This window comes from Mixophyes fleayi, chromosome 6 (genome assembly GCF_038048845.1).
Source record: "Mixophyes fleayi isolate aMixFle1 chromosome 6, aMixFle1.hap1, whole genome shotgun sequence".
NCBI classification, from domain to species: Eukaryota; Metazoa; Chordata; class Amphibia; order Anura; family Limnodynastidae; genus Mixophyes; species Mixophyes fleayi.
The window spans coordinates 198,806,390-198,829,046 of NC_134407.1; the positions used below are offsets into that span (position 1 = coordinate 198,806,390).

The 22,657-nt window shown below is 40.1% G+C and overlaps 1 protein-coding gene across 3 annotated transcripts in view; it reads left to right on the top strand.

Moving 5' to 3' along the window:
- The first annotated feature begins 224 nt into the window (after window positions 1-224).
- Window positions 225-22,657, top strand: part of LOC142095160 (myosin heavy chain, skeletal muscle-like) — a 167,283-nt gene continuing 144,850 nt past the window's right edge. Inside the window, exons 1-2 of one of the 3 annotated variants that reach the window (XM_075177994.1) lie at window positions 225-599; window positions 21,518-21,663. In XM_075177994.1, the coding sequence (XP_075034095.1) occupies window positions 345-599; window positions 21,518-21,663 (401 nt within the window). In that variant the 5' untranslated portion in view covers window positions 225-344. The remainder of the gene's footprint in view (window positions 600-21,517; window positions 21,664-22,657) is intronic. The other 2 variants (XM_075177993.1, XM_075177992.1) reach the window with 2 other exon arrangements.

Genomic DNA, 22,657 nt, shown 5'->3' on the forward strand with positions numbered 1-22,657 from the left:
AGCGATACTGTGATTTTCTGACTTCTCACACACATTCAGTATGAGACAATGCCTCAGCCTAAGGGTTTCTATCAAGAAAATGGGAAATATTACTTAACTATTTTTCCTTCTAAATCTAGGCAGCTGGAGAGACGACAGTGAAAATGTATCATTCTATGTAACGTGTTTTATTCTGTTGCATGGAAAGTGGTTTGGATCAGCAGCTCAGGAATGATTGAGTCTTTAGAGTTTCCAACTTCAAAGGGGGCCGCGATAGGATCAGAAAATGTTATTTCTGTTTTAAACTGACAGTTTTCTTCAATATAACAACACCTCAGTTCTAGTAGATTAAATTTCACAGGCGAATGGATTCAGGACAGACCAAAGCACCTCACAGCTGCCTGCTGTCTCCACAGAAGCAAGGAAACCTACTGCAGACAGAAGAGCTCAACTCGCAGACATTGGAAGTTAACCAGGAGTTGGAGTACCAGGTGATAAGTTTGTCAGGTCTCCCAGACGAACAAGACACAAGTGCAGCCGCTGGCACGCCACTAGCCAATATCTTAAATCTAAATCAGCTCGTTCAGCAACCAGATGCGCTCAACTTAAACACTCCACAGGTAAGCCTGTCCTTTTATCTCAGTTATTGCTGTTATTGTTTGTCATAGAAAGAAAACCAAACATATGGTGATCTTTTTTTATAAACTGGTTTTTTTTTTTGTTAATTTTTTTTTGGTTTTGTTAAATTTAGTATTTGTGTCTAGAACTATTAACTATATATAAAAAAGTAGCATGTTATACATAATAAATATTATATGTATGTAGTTAAGGCTTGTATAGCCAATATATTTTTGTGTATATATACACACATAAATTGTTGACCTTTGATTTTACAGCCCTAATAGAGATTATTCATAAACATTATATTGGGAAAAATCATATACAGTTGTCCTGTACACGATACCATATTTCTGTGAATTTCGCTACCAAGAAATTTAAAAAGGAATAAAAAATGTCATTTAAGCAATGTCCGCAATGGTAGAGTTTTATTACCCACTTTACAAAGTGTTCTCTGCATAGACTGTACAGCTCACTTTAATACACGTCATGGCAGTTCCCATTAAGCTAAACTTCAGGTCATAGAATGTGCGTTAGCCAGCAAAATACACCTGTATCAAGCATTTAATACAGTAAATTAATTCAGAAATTGAACATTCTTGGATTTGAGTCGGGTTATGGATTTGATAAACGCTTGGCTAAAGGACAGGAGACAGAGTGTTGTCTTCAATGGTGTAAGTTCAGATAAAGTGTCCTGTTTTGTTTAATGAATTCATTAGTGCTATTGCTTTTGGCCTACAAGGCTAAGTATGTCGTTTTGCAGATGATGTAAGGATTTGTAACAGGGTTGATTAGCCGGAAGCAGTAAAACATATGAGGAGCAATTTAGAGAAAATAGAGGGATAGAGTAAAATGTGCAATCTTAAATTTAATACATTCAAATGTATAATAATGCATATGGTTTACAAAAAGCCAAAGGCAGAATACAGAATGAATTGTGATGTAATGCCAACAACAGAGGAAAAGAGCCTTTGAATCCTAGGGGTAAATGTATCAAGCTGCAAATTTTTGGTGGGTTTGAAAAGTGGAGATGTTGCCTATAGCAACCAATCTGATTCTAGTTGTCATTTATTTAGTACATTCTACAAAATGTTAACTAGAATCTGAATGGTTGCTATAGGCAACATCTCCACTTTTCAAACCCCCTGGAAACTTGCAGCTTGATACATTTACCCCCTAGTTTCAGATGTTATAAAAGTAATCAATCAGTGTAGTCAAACATCTAGTTGGAAAAGTCAGTAGAATACTTATCTGTAAAGGAAGAAGTATTGTTAGTTGGAAGTGGGATGTTATATTATCACTTTATATGTCTCTGGTAATACCTCACCTTGAGAACTTACCTCCAGTACTGTGTACCGTTATGAAGGCTCTATCTATGAAATGATATAATAAAATAGAAGCAAAAATAAAAATAAAAAGGTGCATGGGCTGCATACCAAAGCTTAACAAGAAGGACTCAAAGAGCTGAACATGTACAGATGAGAAAGGAGAGAAAGAATGTGATATAAAAGTATTAAACGTTTACAGTTGAAAAATTAGACGATTTCTTGCAGATAGGTAATCTATGAAATAATCTCCCTACTGTTGTTGTGGGGAGGGGGGGGGGGGTGGGGGTTCATACAGTAAAATAATTATAGAAACGCAATGGACAGACATATTGTTATTAAGAGTTAGATAAAAAAAAAATATTAATAGCCCCCCCCCCCCTAAAAAAACAAAAACAAAAAGCACACACACAAAACTGGCAGACAAAATGGAACTGTGGGAGCTGTCATCAAATTCTATGTTTCTAAGTTAGCCAGTGATGTAACAATAGCTGCTGTAGTCTGTGTCTCAAACAGGTAGAGATACCCGAACCGGACACGTTTCGATTCTGGTTTCAAAATTTGCTGGAGTTTCTCAAATTTTAGAACCATTAAAATTCTGAAAAAGTTGACCATGTTTGACCATGTAGGAGCTGGTTTGCATATGTGGATGATGAAAGTGGATTGTATTTGCACTGAAGCTTGGATCATACGTTGAAATACAATTTGCAGTATTTGCAACTGGGCTTTGATACTTCATTATAAATGAATAAGCCAAGCCTCACACAAACTAGTATTTTCTAATAAACAAAACCATCTCCCCAATCCCATTAGCATATGCAATCCCCTCATCCTAAAATCCTTTATACGTAACTAAAGGAAATTTCCATTTACATAATGCTGATGTTAAATACTAGACCCTAACATACTATGGCAAAGAGGTCTATTTGCCACACCTCCCCTGTATAGGGACAGGGGAAGTCTCGGGAAGCCAGCAGGGGAAAGCTGCATACAGGGGTAAATCCTTACACAGTCAAACTCCTAGCCTGCCCACACACAGGTGGTCTAAAGAGGTAATGAGACCAAAGGCAGGAGACTTGTGTATTTAAGCCAGCCCGTTCAGTTTTAAGGGATGACTGATGCTAAACAAGTCGGCCAGTGGATTGAGAGCTGGACTGTGAGTCAGCATTAGGGTCACCAGGAGGTGTAGGCAACTAAGTATTGCTTACTCGTGTCATCCTGACAAGAATGTATGCTGTTATTGTGATATGAACAATAAAGCACTTTTGATTCAAGCAAGAAGTTGTTTTTGTCTGATGTCCATGGGACGTCAGTGTTAGAAGGTGTCAGAAGTTCTATAATACTTACCAGTACAACATGGTACTTTTGAGTTTCATTTTGAAAGATAAAACAATACCTGGTGCTCTTTCCAGTAGTATTGTTTAGTTTATGTTATGCCGACTTAGGACTGTCTATCTATCGCCCCCTTCTATTTGTACATCTATCTATCTATCTATCTATCCATCTATCTATCTATCTATCTTTATAGGACAATATTTAGTTTTATTACAGATAATACTTAAAGGTGGTATTATAATTTTAAGGCTTTGATTGTTTGCTACCACTAAATATGAATGGGGAAGGTCCACAGACTAACTCCTCAAATGGATTATAATCTGACTCACAATGTCACAGCTACACAAAGGGATAAATGTATCAATCTGCAATTTGCCATCATTATTTAAAATGGCAATTTTATTTAATGGTAAAGCCCATTGGCTATATATATATTTGTGACGTCAATGAGACAAATTCTGAAATTTTTTCTAAGTAGAATGCAAATCTGAGATTTGAACGTTCCTTGAGTTGCCATTGAACTTCTGTACGATGTTTATAACTCAACCATTTGTCAACTCAATGATCAGATTTTAAAATATGTATCTTACTCTTGGCACAGGTTAAACTATTTATTATACAAAATGCTTTATTATAGTTCAATGATTCCAGCTAGTACACAGGTAATTTACCTCTTTAGCATCTCCTCCGTACCACCCAACTGCCCACCACTTCATTTGGTGAACAAAACCATTTGGAGATCCTTCACACAACAGTTCTTTTAATTTTTTTTAAATGGCCTCAGCCATGAGCATTGTTATAATGAATGATTTCAATTTTCAACACACAGGACTAACAGTGATATAAATTATATAAATGATATATTCAGCATTTCCAGAAAAGAGATGACTTAATTGTGATTGTTCTATCATCTCATATGCAGAGAGAAAATTGCTTTTGAATATTAGACATCACTTTTAAATTATCACATTTGTGAGTCATATTTTTCGTAATAGTTTTCAGATTTTTAGATTATGTGTCACACACAATGATGATTGCATGGTCTCATTAGATTGCTAAATTTATTGCAAATAAAAAAAGATTGCTTGTTTCAGTACATGTATAATGTTCAAAGTCTTATAACTTTGACCGGATTCAGACAAAGTATATGTGTTTATCATCTCACCCTACAATATGTCACCTCCCAAAGTTTCCACTTCCCCCACTCCTCCAGTTTGTCAGGATCTGCCTGCACTCCTACTGCAGCTGACTCTGCATGCTGCTTCTCTTGGCAGCTCCTGTCTTTGGACTATTCTGGGCTTGTTACTTTGAATGCAACCTGCAGTACCTCTAATTCAATAGGTGCAGCTATTGTGCTATTGTGTCTTGTCCCTTCTCTCTACCAGGGGTTAACCTGCTGCACTAGCTTATCATCTGCACCTGTTGTCTCCTTATATATACCTGCCTCTCCCCGTTACCTTTGCTGGTCATTGTTGTTTATATTGCTGTGTCTGACTCTGTTGTGCTCTTGTTTCTCCTGTTCCCTGGGACTTCAACAAGCTGCTTGCTGACATCTCTTTACCTGGTTGCTCTTTACAGTGTGTTTACCTGCACCAGGGCAAGGACAAGAGTTAAAACCACCTCATTAACATTATGCAAATCAAAATAATCATTGTTATTAGTATCAACAGAAGATGATCTAACTCTCTCTGTTACCAGAACTTCTCGTGAAATCCAGTCCTTGTGGTCTTTTCTTTTCTGTCTTCAGGATTTGAATTTTTTTTCCAGCTTAGAAATAAATCAGAAGCAAATGTAGATGTCTCTCCTAGCAGCACAAGAGGCAGTAAACAAGGACAAACTCCCAATGTCAACTTAGCAGTCAAAGAGACCAAAACGGTCAGGAAACCCGAACTTCCCCATGGACACAACCAATGCGGATAGAGTAATGTTGTGCAATTCTCTCTGGTGGAAGTAAGTCCTGCTATATTAAGGGGTTATTGGAACCACTATGTCCTTAACCACCTTACTCTGAAAATGCACTTTCAGCAGAAGTGGTGATGAGCACCTCCAAAAAGGAACAGTCCTTCTGCAGGCAAATGGTCTCATCATGCCCTTAGACTTCACACAATGACCAAACTGGAACCAGAGGCTCATGATCACACAACGGAAAGGAAGCACTTGGCTCTGGAAACCGCACTGCAAGAGTCTTTTCCCACTGTGTCTCGGCTCTCTTGTATATCACACAATATTATCACACAAAAACAGTGATGATGATGAGCTTAAGCAATGTTTATTGTAACTACATGCAGGTTAGGATCTCAGTGGCTGAAGGGCCAGGCAAGGCATGCAACAAATGTCCAGACATAATATACAAAAACAAAGTCCTTTAAGCTTGCCAGATTCAGGGTTCCAGAGATGCAGAGCAGTCAGACTAGCCATTAGTTCAAGGTACCAGAAAGTCAGGAGTGAGGTCAGCAATAGCCAGAGTCAAAAAGCCAGGCAAAGCAGGAACAGCAATAATCCAGAGCTGCAACACACACAATGATCCAGCAAGGTTTGATTGCCAAGGGTGAGTCTTTATAGTCTGGTGATCAGCATACCAACTTGAGTGAGGCAGCTCAGCTGCTTCCAGGGCACACAATCCCCATAGCGGCCACTGGTGAGGAAAATACAGAACTGCACCTGACTTAGTGCAAAAAAGTATCAGACCATAACACACTGATCCGGACCTTGGCTGAAAGGAACCCTACAGGTAAATGGTAAGTGTCTCATGGGGCTTATCCAGGGCAAGTTCCTGTAGCGTAGATAGAACCCCATTATCAGCTTCTGTGAGGTATGTGAGGATCTGGTTAGCGATGACTAGGGTTTGACACCTCCATCCTCTACGAAGGCATTATTGACTAACCGAAAAGCTGATGCAAAGTTCTCCGTCCTATGAATGTGTACCCGCTGGGCCAGGATTTGGGGAAGATGACTGGTGAACTGCTCCAAGACCACGGTCTCCACCAGTTGGCTGGATGTAGGAAGTTCTGGGTAAAGCTACTTAACTTCAAAATCAACCAATTTTTGTGTCAAGGCTCTTGGCCTAACAGCCAGATCATAATGCTCTGTCCAGAACCACTGTAAGTAGGCCTCTGGATTAAGGGCAAACTGATCGTAGATGGCTGCTTTCACTTTTTCATAATCACAATGAGTAGTGAAGGGCACCGCATAGGCCACTTGAGCCTCCCCTGTTTGCAGATTGGCCAATCCTGAGCAGTGGTCACTCGCTCAAAGGTGGTCAGGATAGCATCAATACCGTCACATTTATTTTAGGAATAATAGGAGTCATTGGAGGGCGAGTAGAGGCAGTTTCTTCTACATCTCTCAGCCTCCTGACCTCTTCCTGGTGAGTAGTCCTCTCTTCCTGGAAGAGCATGTGTAAACTTTTTGTTTGTTTTGCCTTTTGAAACATTTGAGCCTGCGGGAGCTGCTGATACTGTACTCCTTGTTCTTGCAGCTTCTTAAGATGTGCCAAGAACTCCTGCATCACTGACTGCATGCAGGCTTCCAAATATTTAAGGCAGGACCTGACTTGATCCCTCTTCTAAAACCAAGTTGTAGTGGATTAAAAACAAGTCACCAGACAAATTCTTGAGTCAGGGTCAAACAGGAGCTTTATTGTGAGTACCCACAGCATAATACAGCAATGCAGACGAACAGCAAACCAAAGCAGTACAGGAAGTTTAGGATATATAGGCAAACAGAGTTCATTGTCCTCTCTCCCAGAGACAGCACCTCCAATCAAATCTTCCTCACCATCAACAACACTACAATTTTTTCAGTCTACCAAGCTTGCTACCTCAGTTTCACACTTGGCTAGAATACTCCCATTTCTTATGTTATCATAACTTTTCTGCATTCTCTCATTATCTCCCACCTCGACTACTGCAACCTCCTCCTAACTGGCATTCCTCTCAACCATCTGTCTCCGCATCTTGAAATACACCCTCACATGTCCTCTTAGATCTACCACTGACCATGCCTCATCTATGATAACAACCTCTCACCTCTCACTCTCTTTAAATGTTCTCTGAAAACCCACCTCTTTAGTATAGCTTACCATACTCCTACCCATACTACTCACACTGACATACTCTCACAACAGTCCCACTGGACCACACTCCTTGTCTTATATATGCTCTTTCCCCCAGTATAAAATATAAGCTTTTTCACTTCATGTCCATATTTATTGAAGTGAGACTTCATTGGCAGCACCTATTAAAAATTATTTGAGGAGATGAAAATTTGTAACGGAAGTGACGTCATATACTTCCCCCACATGCATATTGTATTAATAAAATTAGCAATGATTATCAGCCTCTGTGTCCTCCGTGTGAACATTGAATCCCCAGTCTAGGGGCCAACAGGGCTGTCTATTCTTTTAGCTCAATCTCGGTTACTTGTCTCACAATGCCATACCTGAGTGTCTGGTGTGCTGCTAACAGGGAAATGCATCATTTAAGTGCAGGGTCTGGGGACCTTTCAACTTCTCTAGTGTGTGGTTGCTCATTATATACACACAATAGAGTCACTTCCCAGACTCCGAGCCTTAACCTGTCACCCCTTCAGCTCCCTCCTGCTTTATAGTCAGACTTATTTGTTATAGCTTGTGACATTTGTTCAAATGCCTACAGGTTATTATAGATAGGTGTCTCTGTTTTTGATGAAGTGCATTGTTTTAACTTATTACTGAGATGAAGGGTAATGTGCGTCCTATTTGAAGGTTTGGCCCCTGAAGTGTTCAGTTTGCCTATCACTGGTCCATGCACATGTAAGTTATAGAAAGGCCATGGGCAGGTCAGGTTAATGCACAGAGGGCCTGATTTATTAAGGAACATAAATGCCGATATGTGACGTATTTCGCGTAAAATCGTGCTGCGCATGACTAGCTCATTCTCCATGTCTATAAGTTTCACTGTCTCCCGTCATTCCAACCACATCACACCAGAGGTAACTGTACTGATATTAAAATTGGTTCAAGGTAGGTCATGACCTTGATACACTCAAAATTCTCTGATATTAATACATACCACTCTGGACAAGTCCTTTTTTTTGGTTAGGCTATGCCCATTTAGACTGTCCCTAAAAACTGTGCCTGTTGGCAGATATGGAATTGGATTACAATCATTGTAACTTTCTAAAACAGTTCAAAAAGACTTATTGGCATTTTGGAAGTGACAAGTAAGAACATACTATGTGTGTACATATTGTTTTTTTTACCATTTGAGTTTGTTCACAGCACCAAGAAAAATGCAATTGCCAATTACTGTTTGTCTTGCCTATTTCACAAGAATCCCTGTGCATAATATCTTAAGTAGTGCAAATAGCACATTTAAGCATTGAACAATTTGGACAGCTCCATTTTTGATCCTGCCCCCTATAGATGCTGGACAGCTCCAGTTATCACAATATCTCCAACATATGATGGTCAGGTCCATTTATTACCACACCTACCCAACAGATGCTGGACAGTTCCATTTATCAGCATATACTCCCACAAAATATATTGGACTGTTCCATTTATCAGCATATACTCCCACAAAATATATTGGACTGTTCCATTTATCAGCATACCTCCCAACAGATGCTAGACAGTTCCATTTATCAGCATATACTCCCCCAGCAGATATTGGAATGTTCCATTTATCAGAATACCCCCCAACAGATGCTGGACAGTTCCATTTTATAATTGGAAAAAGGGGTGTGGACTGACCATTTCGGAGGTAGGATCAATACAAATTGTGAGTGTCTGAAAGATTGGACATATGAATATAATGGTGCCATAGCTTAGTTTGTCATAATTTAATTAGGAATGTTTTGAAGCATTGTATCTAAGCATACTATTGTAATGTCTATCAATGTCCTAAGAACCATAAGGAAGCCTATTTCTACACATACTATTCAATATAGCATATACATTGGTGTGAGCTGACTGATGTCAAATGCCGATATAAAGATAGGTAACAAGATTTGCAGGCTGTCTATTGTCATGGTGATTTCTTATAGAACTGTACTGTTTCAGGTGCAGCTATCAAGAAAACTTTTAATACAAAATAGATTTTTCAGTCAGAATAACTATTTTGCCTTTTTGGTTGACTTTTGCATTCTATGCAGTAGTCTGCTTTCGATACATTGAAGATAAAAAAGTTATTAAAATAAAAATAAATCCCTAAATGTACCTGTCTGAATGTATTTTGTCTTGTGACTTGTGAGGTGGTATGAAAGATATTAACATAAAATGAAAGTACTCAGGGCCGTATTTTGCGTTTGATGCAAATCCCGTTTACAATGTAACTCGGAATGCGACTCGGTAACACTATGCAAAATGTGTACATTTTTGTAATGTGTAATATGTACAGTGTATCCTAAAAGTGTATGATGATGATGTGCTTTAAGCATATCATAAGCAACGGCTCACAATGGCATTAAATAAATGATTTAAAAGCATAAAGAGCCCTAGTGCTGCCAGCCTAGACTGGTACTGGCAAAATTGGGGTGAGAAAAAGCATGGGGTGTCCCCCCCACCAAAATTAACGCCTTTAGGCTATGCCAGCCAGAGCTGGTCTTACTATAGTAGTGTGGGGTCCTTCTGCCTTAGTATCAACCAGCCTAAGGCCGACCAGCACAGGTCTGGATTCCCTATGGGGATCAAGTCTGCAAAATAATTAACATGAATTCATGAGCGTGGAATTCCCCCGCTGCTTGCATAGCCGCTAATAGCTAATTTGCGATGGGGAGGCGGGGTTGGGGAATACATTATTTTTTTATTTTGTTTCTTTATACACAGCAAGGTCCATGCTTATGGTCATCATCATCATCATCAAAATGGATCTTGCAGGAGGGGGAAAGCAGCCTCAACAAACACTCCTCCTCGAGGCGTATTTGCTGCGACAATAGAATAGTACGTAAGCGGTGTTAACACTATACTATGCTGGCTCATTCCAACCCCTGTTCCACCTCTCTAAGCATTACGTCACCACATCAGAGCAGACTGAGGCATGAATGTTTCTACGGCTCAAAAACGCTTCGTGCGCTTACAAGTCAGACGTACAATGCTCGCCACCGTGAGAAAGTTTAGTTTAGTTTCAGTGAATAAAAGAGTGCTGACATTAAACGTAAGGAAAGACAGCACTCGTCACCCTGGTTTAGCTTGTATTTTTAATTACTAACACATGTAAATTATATTGATTTGCTGTTTAATTAAAACCAGGAAAGAGACAGTCTGACAGAACCTGAATAATGTGCATCAGACGTTAAAGCTTTATGATAGAAACCCTGTCTTGAACTATTATGCTCACACTCAGTATCTCTTTAAGGATATTTTATATGGTATCATCAGTAACTCATGGAGTCTACCAGCCGCCGACGAGCTTTGAATTGAAATGTATAATTACAAAGTATTTTATGTTTCCGTGGAAAGGGTATGCTCCTCTCACATGCATATAAAATGACTGTTCTCCTATAATTTATAATCTGTCGGCTCCATTCTATTGTCACTACCAGACACCCATCTGCGGGAGGAAAATTAAATGAACACCTGCACGGCTACCAATTAATTAACTGTGAACTTTTCTGTTTGCATTATTAATTCAGCTTCAACCTGCAATCAATCATGTTATAATAGGGATACAATTTTGGTACAGAAAATATACCTTTAAATCAAACACGTAGTAACGGCCCATTTTGACTGAAATAAATGTAGCATTACAGAAAAGAACAATTTGTGCAAATTGTTGGGATGTTCCACTCCGGCAGCTTGGTCTGCATATAACCACGTCAGACAGAGATCTGTGAAAAGCCCTCACTCAATTTAATGATGCTAGAAAGGGCTCCATAAAGCAGGTACATTTTAGCTTTGTCTACTGATCTTGCTGCCAACCCAGTACTAAAGTGGAGACCAAGTCCAGAAGATAATCAGTGGCCCCCAAAAATATAAAAAGCAGGGCTGGGAGGCTAATGTAGACTGAACGGACAATTTTTATAAACCTTTAGGCGCTCACACAACCCTACTTGAATTGGCAGAAACCTATTATCTGGGCACTAGTGCTATTATATGTAATAGGTGTCAGCGTCGATGTTGGTAGATGTTAAACCACAAGAAGCTTTTAGACTTATCCAATTTGTTGGTTTTATTTCAGAACTTGTTTTATATATATATATATATATATATACACAGTTGCTCACAGTTGATACTGACTGCAACAGACAGGCAGTATGACAAGCTTATGCAGTTAATGTACTTAACGCTATTATAGTACATTAATATATGTAGATGGTAGTAAGCTTATATTGTGGGCAATGTTAGAGAACAGGTTGCTTATATATATATATATTGTGCCTTCACTCACTTTATTTATCTATATAAAAGTAAGTTTACACAAAACGGATGCAGCTCTAGTTATATACGTCCTTACAGTTCAACTGTCACTGGAAGAACCTGCTGAGATCTGAACTTCCTATCTGTGCATGCTCATTAGAGCGACGGACGGCTGGAGGCTGCCCCACTTCCAGTCTTCATTAAATAACAGGGGACACCACTACCGAGATGGTAGACGAAGCGTAGCGCTCCATATTAACAACTTGCACTCTCAGGCACACCTGTAAGTGCCATATTGATAGACTGCCAGTCGGGGGCCTAGGGCAGAATGTTCATTAAATTCCATTGGCATGTGATTCAGTATCATTTTAACATTTCCTTAGATATAGTACATTGTGCTTTTGTACTTTTGGGTTGGATATAATAGGCAGGGCCATCTCAACAACATTATGGGCCCCCGGGCAAAGCAGTGCACTGGGGCCCCTAGATATAGATATAGATATATAGATGTATACAGATACAGATATAGATATTTAGAGATAGAGATAGATAGATGTACTTGCTCAGTGACCCTTGAAGGTTTTTTTTTTGCAGGTTTTTTTCTTTTGCAGGATTATTTATTCTCATTAAGAGCCGTGCCTATGGGGCCCCCTTGCCCGTGGGGCCCCCGGGCAGCTGCCCATCGTGCCCAATGGAAACGATGGCCCTGATAATAGGGTATACTTGCCCGCTAGCATAAAAGCACTGACATTTTTATTTTCAGGTAGATTACATGTACTTGTTTATACAGAGAGGATATGGTGGAAGTTGTAATCATGGGCCATTTGAAATTGCAATTAAGCTAAATTAAAAGATGCTACCCTCTTCCTTCTCATTTCCACTAGTATAGGTCCCAAATTAGGATGAGACCCCCCCCACACTTCTGAGAGAGCAAGCAGGGGCATGATGAAATTACTTGATGATGTAAAAGGTATTATCAATTCACGCCCACTTCTTTTCATAGCGCCACTCTTGAATTCTGGAATTTTGGAAGGCAGGCATGAAAACTATGCACGTATGCAATACACAAGGATAGATACACAAGCATATACATATTAATTAAAAAGAAATTTAGCAATTGACTAGACAGACACAAAACTGCACACAGTCACTAACACTAGGAAGGTGTACTTGCCTACAACACACAATGGCCTGACAACTTTTTCTAGTATATTCCCATTGTGCAATGAAAGAAAATCTTATCTTGCTTCTTTGTGTCACAAGTTAGAACATTAGCTGAAACATCTGATAGAGGATCTCGGAAAAGATGAAAATGTAATTGATATTTTATTACAAGGGGATATAAAGCCTGAAAGGTAGATGCACACTGTCCTTATAAGACGAATATCCAGTTACCTTTATCACATTGTCTTATTTTATCATTTGGTTCTTTGGAAAAAAAAGTTTGCATAAGAATATTGTATTTTTGTATTGTAACAGAGCATAAACAACCTACCTTACATTAACTATAGCTTAACATTATGCAGAGACGCAGATCAACTTCACCAGGGTTGCCAACCCTTAACTATAGCCAGTATTATTACTGACAATTTTGTAGTATGATTACTGACAGCTGTCATTTTATACTGACCGACTATTATGATATAGTAACATTTGCACAAAATTAAAAGTAGACACATCTACAATAAAAAAGGTGGCTTGTGCATTGTAAGAAATAACTTTATAGAATCTAAAAATGATTTGTGTCATACTTCTGTGTGTTACTGTAGTATCGGGTTGGGTACGCTTTAACGGTGCGGAAAATTCCGACACCGAGGAGTCCTACACCTAATATCCGAATGTCTGAAAAAACGATTTTAATATAAGCAGATTTACATCCAAACCAACGCTGTAGATCTCCGATCGCAGCAGGATGCTGACCGCAAGTTATTCCGAATAAACAGGTGTCCGTCACTAGACTTTCACGTCATCGTGACCTTTATCAATTTTCATTTAAAGCGGCAATGTCAGGTTAAGTGTTTAAACACTTAACCTGCGGGGTCTTGACATTGCCGCTTTAAATTAAAATTGATAGAGGTCGCATTTGGTGTGAAAGTCTAGTGACAGACACCTGTCTATTCAGAAATAACAACGCTGTAGATCGGGAGTCTGCTGATATTAAAATTATTTTTTCAGACATTTTAGGTATAGGACACCTCGGTGTCGAAATGGTGGTAATCGTGAAAACGACTCGGTGTCGGAATGGTGGTAATCGTGAAAAAGTATCAGGAGGGTATTGTATTTTTACAGATTTATGATTATCTTATTAATGCATGGAAATGCTATATATATATATATATATTATTTTTTTTTACTGTGGATGATTCTACTGCCGATTGGTTACCCTGATCTTCACATCAAGCCACCTGCTCAGGATTGTCCGCACATTTCCGATCAGACATTGTCAGCTTTCACAGACTTCATTGACCTTCCTATAGTTGTTATATGGGATATCAATGTACAGTTAAAATATGGAGCTTATTTAAACGGGTTGCCAATTTCTGTCTATATAAAATGCCCACCATCTGTGACCTGTAGCCAGGTGCAAAATTGCACCACGGAATGCTCAGTAAAAATGAGTACTACGGTCTGCCCACAGCTCTTCAGCTCTATAAAGCTGTTTTGAAGAATTATGGACGTGTGTCCTCCGTCACTCTGAGACTAATGCATCTTGCCTCGCTAATGACTCTTGTCTGGATATGGAATTCCATTGAAGCGCATATTAGTCCTAAGGTTGTAAACGTACATGTATATTTCTTCTACAGCATTGTATTAGCCTCTTTACTACAACAGATAAATCCAACATTATCTCTCATATGTCTGCCTGGCAATATATTTTGACTGTGATACATTATTAACTAGCAGGTGAGTTTTAGTGATGATTGTAGCTGTGTAGAGTAAGTGGTATTTTATGTTAGCACGTGTCTGCGAGTGAAAAATAATTTGCTCAAATATTAAGTGCTTGGGATATGAGGGGGTATATTTACTAAACTGCGGATTTGAAAAAGTGGAGATGTTGCCTATAGCAACCAATCACATTCTAGTTATCATTTGTTTAGTACATTCTACAAAATGACAGCTAGAATCTGATTGGTTGCTATAGACAACATCTCCACTTTTTCAAACCCGCAGTTTAATAAATATAAATATACAAATATGCTTGTGGGTGTTTCATAATGTCTTTAGTGCCTAAATTTCAGCAAATCACACCTTCCTGTTTCTTGGTTGCAAACTTTTGTACCATCCTTAGCTTGGAATTAATGAAAGAAAAACAGTTTACTACCACACACGTTAATTATTTATGTCTAATTACATTCTACCTGTTCAGTAAACCCCTTTAGGCCAAAATATACTAGCTACAATAGCAGTTTGCATCTATTGCCGTTATCACTTAAGAAATATGTAGCTAAATTACACCAAGAACGAGAGTAGGATAGAGGAGGGTATTGGAGGGGATAACCTGTGGTACGGCACAATACATTATTTAAGATGCTCATAAATGGTAATAGGAAGAGGTCACTTAGGGTTCACAGACGGCTGCTACAAAATTGAAGGATTTAATCATTTATCTTTGAGCCTAGGGCACACAAACATTATTAAAAACCCAAGAGAGCCTAGTGCCTTTGTCACAATTTCTTGATGATTTATTTGCATTTCTTTTTTGTTCTTGCCGAATGCTTTATTTTATTTTGCTTTGTTGTGCTTTTTATGTATTTTTTTTTTTACACATTTAGAAATCTATAATAAATTTCTAAAATCTGTGTTACATTACTAATAATACAGATCTCCTATAGCTGCCAATACAATGACAGGCACACTGAAGATATATGCATGAACATTCTGGGCCTAAGTCATTAAGGAGAGCAAAGCAAAGAAAAAGGAGTCACTTTGCACCTGGGCAAAACCATGTTGTATTGGAGAGGGAGGTAAATATAAAATGTGGGGACAGATTTATATTTGGGGTAGGGCATGTCCTAGCTCAACCTTAAATTTCAGTGTAAAAATAAAGCTATCAAGTATTTGTGTGCTACATGAAAAAACAGCCAGTATTTTCCTTATGTGCTAAACAATAAACTAATTTGCACCCCTTGCATTGTAACATGGTTTGTCCAGGAGCAAATTTACTCTTTTTTTTGCCTTACTTTCCTTAATGACTCAGGCTCTCTGTGTTTGTACACAGGCCATGGAAGACTGTGCCTAACAATGGGAGATACGCTTAAAGAAATGGAACACCACATTGGATAAAATAAAGCCCCTGCGCCACCTAGTTCCTACAGGGGAGGTAAATTCCACAGTTTGGTTAGTTTCACCTCTGCTGAAACACAATGCTTCCATCTGAGTCATGTCCTCTCTTCGTGGTTGCAAATCTTGGCAAAGTTTTCCAGGGATTGAAACAGAAATTTCCTGCCCGACTTATTATTGATAACTGGTGATGACTACAAACATACACCAGGAATGAGGAGAAGTCACTAGGTATGTTTATTAAATGGTAACTTCATAAATAAGGGGTAAGGGTAAAAGATTCTGCCTGTGACAGTGGCTCAGATAACTGTAACCATAAAATATAAATATATATTATATAGTGTATATATACTATATGGACAATGTATTTGGCCACACCTGTTAATTATTGAATTGAGGAGTTTCAATCAGACCCGTTGCCTGAGGTGTATAAATCAAGCACCTAGTAATGCAGTCTGCTTTTGCAAACATTTGTGATACAAAATGGGTCGCTCTGAGGAGCTCAGTGACTTCAATCGTGCTACTGTGATAGAATGCCAATAAGATGGTTTGTGAAATTTCATCCCTGCTGGATATTCCATGGTCAACTGTAAGTGATATTATTAGAAAGCGGAAGCGTTTAGGAATAACAGCAAATCAGCCACGTAGCAGAAGACCACATAAAATCACAGAGCGGGGTCAACCACTGCTAAGGCTCATGGTGCGTAAAAGTCCCCAACTCTCTGCTGATTACATAGCTGAAGAGTTCCAAACTTCCACTGGCAATAATGTAATCACAAAAACTGTGCAGCAGGAGCTTAATGGAATGGGTTTCCATGACCCAGCAGCTGCATGCAAGCCTCACATCACCAAGACCAATGCCAAGCGTCAGATGGAGTGGTGTACAGCACAAGGACACTGGACTGTGGAGCAGTGCAAACATGTTAGTGTGGAGTGACGAATCACACTTCTCTGTTTGGCAGTCAGATGGGCGAGTCTGGGTTTGGCAGATGCCGGGAGAACGTTACCTGCCTGACTGCATTATGCCAACTGTGAGGTTTGGTGGAGGAGGGATAATGGTATGGGGCTGTTTTTCAGGGTTTGGGCTAGGCCCCTTATCTCTAGTGAAGGGCAATCTTAATACTTCAGCATACCAAGTCATTTTGGCCAATGCTATGCTTCCAACTATGTGGCAACAGTTTGGGGAAGGCCCTTTTCTATTCCAACATGACTGTGTCCCAGTGCACAAAGCAAGGACTACAAAGACATGGTTTAAAGAGTTTGGTGTGGAAGAACTTGACTGGCCCGCACAAAGCCCTGACCTCAATCCCATCGAACACCTTTGGTATGAACTGGAACAGAGATTGCGAGCCAGGTCTTCTACATCAGTGCCTGACCTCATAAATGCTCTACAGAATAAATGAACACAAATTCCCACAGAAACACTCCAACATCTTGTGAAAAGCCTTCCAAAAAGAGTGGAAGCAGTTATAGCTGCAAAAAGGGGACCAACTCCATATTAAAGTATATGTATTTGAATACAATATTATTACAGTCCCTTTTGGTGTAATGGTTAAGCGTCCGAATACTTTTGTTCATATAATGTATGTTGGTGTATCTATCTATCTATCTATCTATCCATTCATCTCCCGCCACCCTCATCGCTTCACCTCCCCCCATCACCCAACTCTGGTGCTCCTTCAGCCCTACAACCGGTGCAGAAGTTCGCTCCCTTTTTCTTTCCTCTCCACCCTCTACCTGCCCTCTCGATCCCATCCCCTTTCACCTCCTTCGCTCTCTTTCTCCTACTGCCTGCTCTTACCTAGCACACCTTTTCAATCTATCACTCTCCTCTGGTGTAGTACCCTCCTCTTTTAAACATGCTCTTATCTCTCCTATCCTAAATAAACCCAATCTTGACCCCACCTCTCTTGCTAATTATCGCCCTATCTCTCTTCTCCCCTATGCCTCCAAATTACTTGAGCGAATTGTCTGCAGCCGCCTAACCAGGCACCTCACGGACAATTCCGTTCTTGACCCTCTCCAATCTGGCTACCCCCCCCTCCATTCTACCGAAACTGCCCTGGCCAAGGTTACTAATGATCTCCTATCATCCAAATCCAAGGGTCACTTCTCCGTTCTCATCCTCCTTGACCTCTCTGCAGCCTTTGACACCGTGGACCACCCCCTCCTGCTGCAAACTCTTCTCTCTCTAGGCCTCTCTGGTTCTGTCCATGCCTGGTTCGTCTCATACCTTGCTAATCGCTCCTTCTCTGTATCCATGTCTGGTTCTTCCTCCTCCCCCTACCCTCTCCCCGTAGGAGTCCCGCAGGGCTCTGTTCTTGGCCCTCTACTCTTTTTTCTCTACACTTCCTCCCTTGGTGCTCTCATCTCCTCCTTCGGTCTTCAGTATCACCTTTATGCTGACGACATTCAACTCTATATCTCCTCTCCTGATCTTTCCTCCACCCTCCTCGCTCAGGTATCTGACTGCCTCTCCACCATCTCCTCCTGGATGTCCGAGCCCTTTCTCAAAATCAATATCTCTAATACTGAACTCATTGTCTTTCCTCCGCCCAGACTCCCATCCCACCATGACCTCTCTATTGTCGTCAATAACACCACCATCTCCTCTGTCACCCAACTTCGCTGCCTGGGTGTCACCCTCGACTACTCTCTCTTTTTTGCCCCCACATTCATTCCCTTGCCCAAGCCTGTCGCTTCCAACTACGCAACATCACCCGCATCCGTCCTTTTCTCTCTCAGGATGCCGCCAAAACTATCATCCATGCACTCATCGTCTCCCGCCTCGATTATTGTAACCTCCTCCTCACTGGCCTCCCCCACTCCCGTCTCTCCCCCCTCCGCTCTATACTCAATGCGGCTGCAAGACTCATCTTCCTCTCACTCCGCTCCTCCTCTGCCTCCCCTCCCTGCCTTGCCTTACACTGGCTCCCCTTCCCCTACAGAATCCTTTTCAAACTCCTCACCACCACTTCCAAGGCTCTCTCCAACTCTAGTGCCCCTTATATCTCTAACCTCCTCTCCATTCACACTCCTGCCCGCTCCCTGCGCTCGGCCAACGACCGCCGCCTCTCCTCCACCCTTATCACCTCTTCTCACTCCAGAATCCAAGACTTTTCCCGTGCAGCCCCCCTTCTCTGGAATGACCTCCCTCGTTCCATCCGTCTCTCTCCTACTCCGTGCTCCTTCAAACGTGCACTCAAAACTCACCTCTTCCTCAAAGCCTACCAACCATCCACTTAACCCCCATCTCTTCCCTTTAGCTCATCCTCCCTTCTCTCCTCTTGCCTCAACTGGCTCATCTTGTGCCTGGTCTGTTTACCCTCCCTCAGGATGTAAGCTCGTATGAGCAGGGCCCCCTCTCCTCCTGTCTCCATACCTGTTCTTCCGCTCCGTCTTTACTGCATATGACTAGCCGGAGTTTCTGAAGTATTGGTACTTTTTGTTCATTGTTCTGTATGGTTTCACCCTGTATAGTCTACTGTTAGTACTGTGTGCGGCGCTGTGGAAACCTTGTGGCGCCTAACAAATAAATGATAATAATAATAATATATAAAAGTATATATATATATATATATATATATATGTATATATGTGTGTATATATATATATGTGTGTGTATATGTGTATATGTATATATATGTGTATGCCGTATAAACACGTGATCGCAATCGCACGGTAAAACAATTTTAATCAATATAGTTTCTTTCATCCAATTATTTGACTTCGACAATATATATACGTACATTTTTGCAGGAGGATGTACATAGGGCAGTGAATTAAACTTGGTCTGGAAATTCTATTCAAATATTGGCAAATATACAACGTATTCACTGTGTCAATAACCTTGTCTTTAATGAAATGGAAGGAAATTCTTATTCATTTTCTGTTTTCTTTGAGCACTTCTGGCATCCCTGGCTGTGTGATTAACAAATAAATAGATCTTGGAGAGATACAATAGAGCGAGTATGGACAAGTGACTGGAAGAACATTTTTTTCCATATTGGATTTGTACAGTATTAGATTGTCATGCAGAGGAATGGAAAGCGTCTGGAATAACTGATTGATTTGATGAAAAATTATGTTTTATTCATTTCTATATTAAAAACATTATTTCTCAGATGGTCAAGAAACTTGAGATGGCTTAAAGGGATATTGCACCTAAAACGTGTATTTTTTTAAATGAAGTATGTATAGGAAGGGGGAGAGAGTATTCAGATAAACAAAAATATATATAGAAAACTAAAAAGCAAAACAAATAGACCTACACCCCAAGTGACACTCTGCAGCAAATGTCCAGCTATTTCTTTTTGCAGTCCACCTGTCATGGTAAATAGATGCTGGTGTTCCTACATAGACAGAGATTAGCAACATTTTCTAAACCAATCTGCAAAATAGTCGCCTCAATCAGTATTTGACTTTGTGGAATTTGGCCTTATGTCTTCCCAGTCCTACCCCAACTATTATTATTATTATTACCATATATTTATATAGCGCCACTAATTCTACAGCGCTGTACAGAGAACTCACTAACATCAGTCCCTGCCCCATTGGAGCTTACAGTCTAAATTCCCTAACACACACACGCACACAGACTAGGGTCAATTTGTTAGCAGCCAATTAACCTACCAGTATGTTTTTGGAGTGTGGGAGGAAACTGGAGCACCAGGAGGAAACCCACGCAAACACGGGGAGAACATACAAACTCCACACAGATAACACCATGGTCAGGAATTGAACTCATGACCCCAGTGCTGTAAGGCAGAAGATCTAAACACTTAACCATGTGCTGCCCAACTATACCACATAGCAGAGTATATTGACCGCCCCCCCCCAGCTCTATAATAGGTTATAAACTCTGCAAAATGTAAATATACAAATACAACATGAAATGATGAGTATGGTATCGCTGGAACTTTACGCCACTTTGGACCTGATTCATTGAGGCACGCATGATGAGCGCAACTAGCACACGTATTGCGGCTTTGTGTCCTCCTGAATTCATCAAGGCGCAGATCTGAAGAAACGTGCACTGTTGAAATCAGGGGCGGGTCTGCTGTGCACGAGACGCTGCAGGATACGTCCAATACCTATGTAGATTATACATTCACAAAAGAAAAATAAAATAATTATTGAATTAATGTCACCTGTTAATAAGATAGCCATTAATGATAAATCAGTTTGGGGTTTTTTTAAATGTTTTTAAAAAAATGTTTTCCTTGAAATACATTTATTAGCATGCTGTTAATGTTAACTGAGCATAAAATAAATTTTTACAGTTGCTTTGTGATTACAAACACATGGTATAGCATGCATCTAGACTTAAACTCGTCCTTTAGGGGCATATTCAATTGACGGCGGGATCGCCGAAAATCCCGCTCTCGAAAAATATTACCGTTAATACGGTAATATCTCGCTGGATTTCAGCTCGCAGCTCAGGGAGCTGCGAGCTGAAAACCAGCGAGTAAATTACCGTATTAACGGTTTTCCCGCGCAGATTACCGTTATAACGGTAATATTTTTCGAGCGCGGGATTTTCAGCGCTCCTGTCGTCAATTGAATACCCCCCGTAGATTGAGCATGTAAATATTTGTGTGCATAAGAAAAATTACTGAAACTTTGAATTTCTTCCTTACAGACAGAGACAAATCACCTTGAGGGAGAAGTTATTTTGTGGGATGAACGGACAAACGGGATACACGAACATGAGGAGACCTTTAAAATGACCTATGACAAGATGGCCGACAACAAGAGAAGGGCAGACTTGGATGAAGTCATCAAAAAGTAAATATCTGCAAATCATTAATTAAACAATCTAAAACCATTAATTACTAGATAGGAAAATATAATTCCTATAGAATCACTTGTGAAAAATGTACATCTTTCATTATTTAATAACATACTTTTCCATGTTATGGTATCATATCATAGCACTTGTAATACTCTCTAGCCATTGCCTTTAGTAATGAGGGAATCAAACTTTGTCAGACCTTTTTAATGCTGTGTCATGAATCGCCACCTCTTGCCACTCCCTTATTTAATATGTTATCATATATTCACACAGTCAAAAACTATATTGCCTTTAATTTGTCAGGAAACCGCTCCTGAACCCCTCTATCAGTCACAAACCGCCCTCTGCGCACTCGTGGGCAGCTTACTGTAAAGAAACACACAGGATTGCAGCCCAAATCTCACACTCACCTCTTTCTCTAAGGCTACAGATTTCACTGGTCCCTTTCCCAACACAGACACCCGCTTCCGCATCTCTCCACCAACTGCCACCAGCTACGTATAAGGCCCGTAGCAAACCTATTACTTAATTACCCAATTGTGCACACTCGGTGCTCTGGTAGCTAAACAGTTAACACTTCACACACTGGTATCTAAAGGATAATCTCAGCCAAGCAATCTGGGCCTGAGTCATTAAGGAAAGTAAGGCAAAAAAAGGAGTGAATGTTCTCCGGGACAAACTATGTTACAATGCAAGAAGTGTAAATTAGTCTATTATTTTGCACATAAGTTAAATACTGGCTTTTTTTTTCATCTAGCACACAAATACTTGATAGCTTTATTTTTACAGCGAAAATTAAAGTTGACTTAGGACATGTCCTATTCCAACTATAAATCTGTCCCCCACATTTTAAATTTACCCCCCCCCCCCCTTCCAATGCATCATGGTTTTGGTCAGGTCCAAAGTTACTCCTTTTTCATGATTTGCTCTCCTTAATGATTCAAGCCCACTATGTATTGTAAACAGGCAGTAAATTCGTTTAGAGCA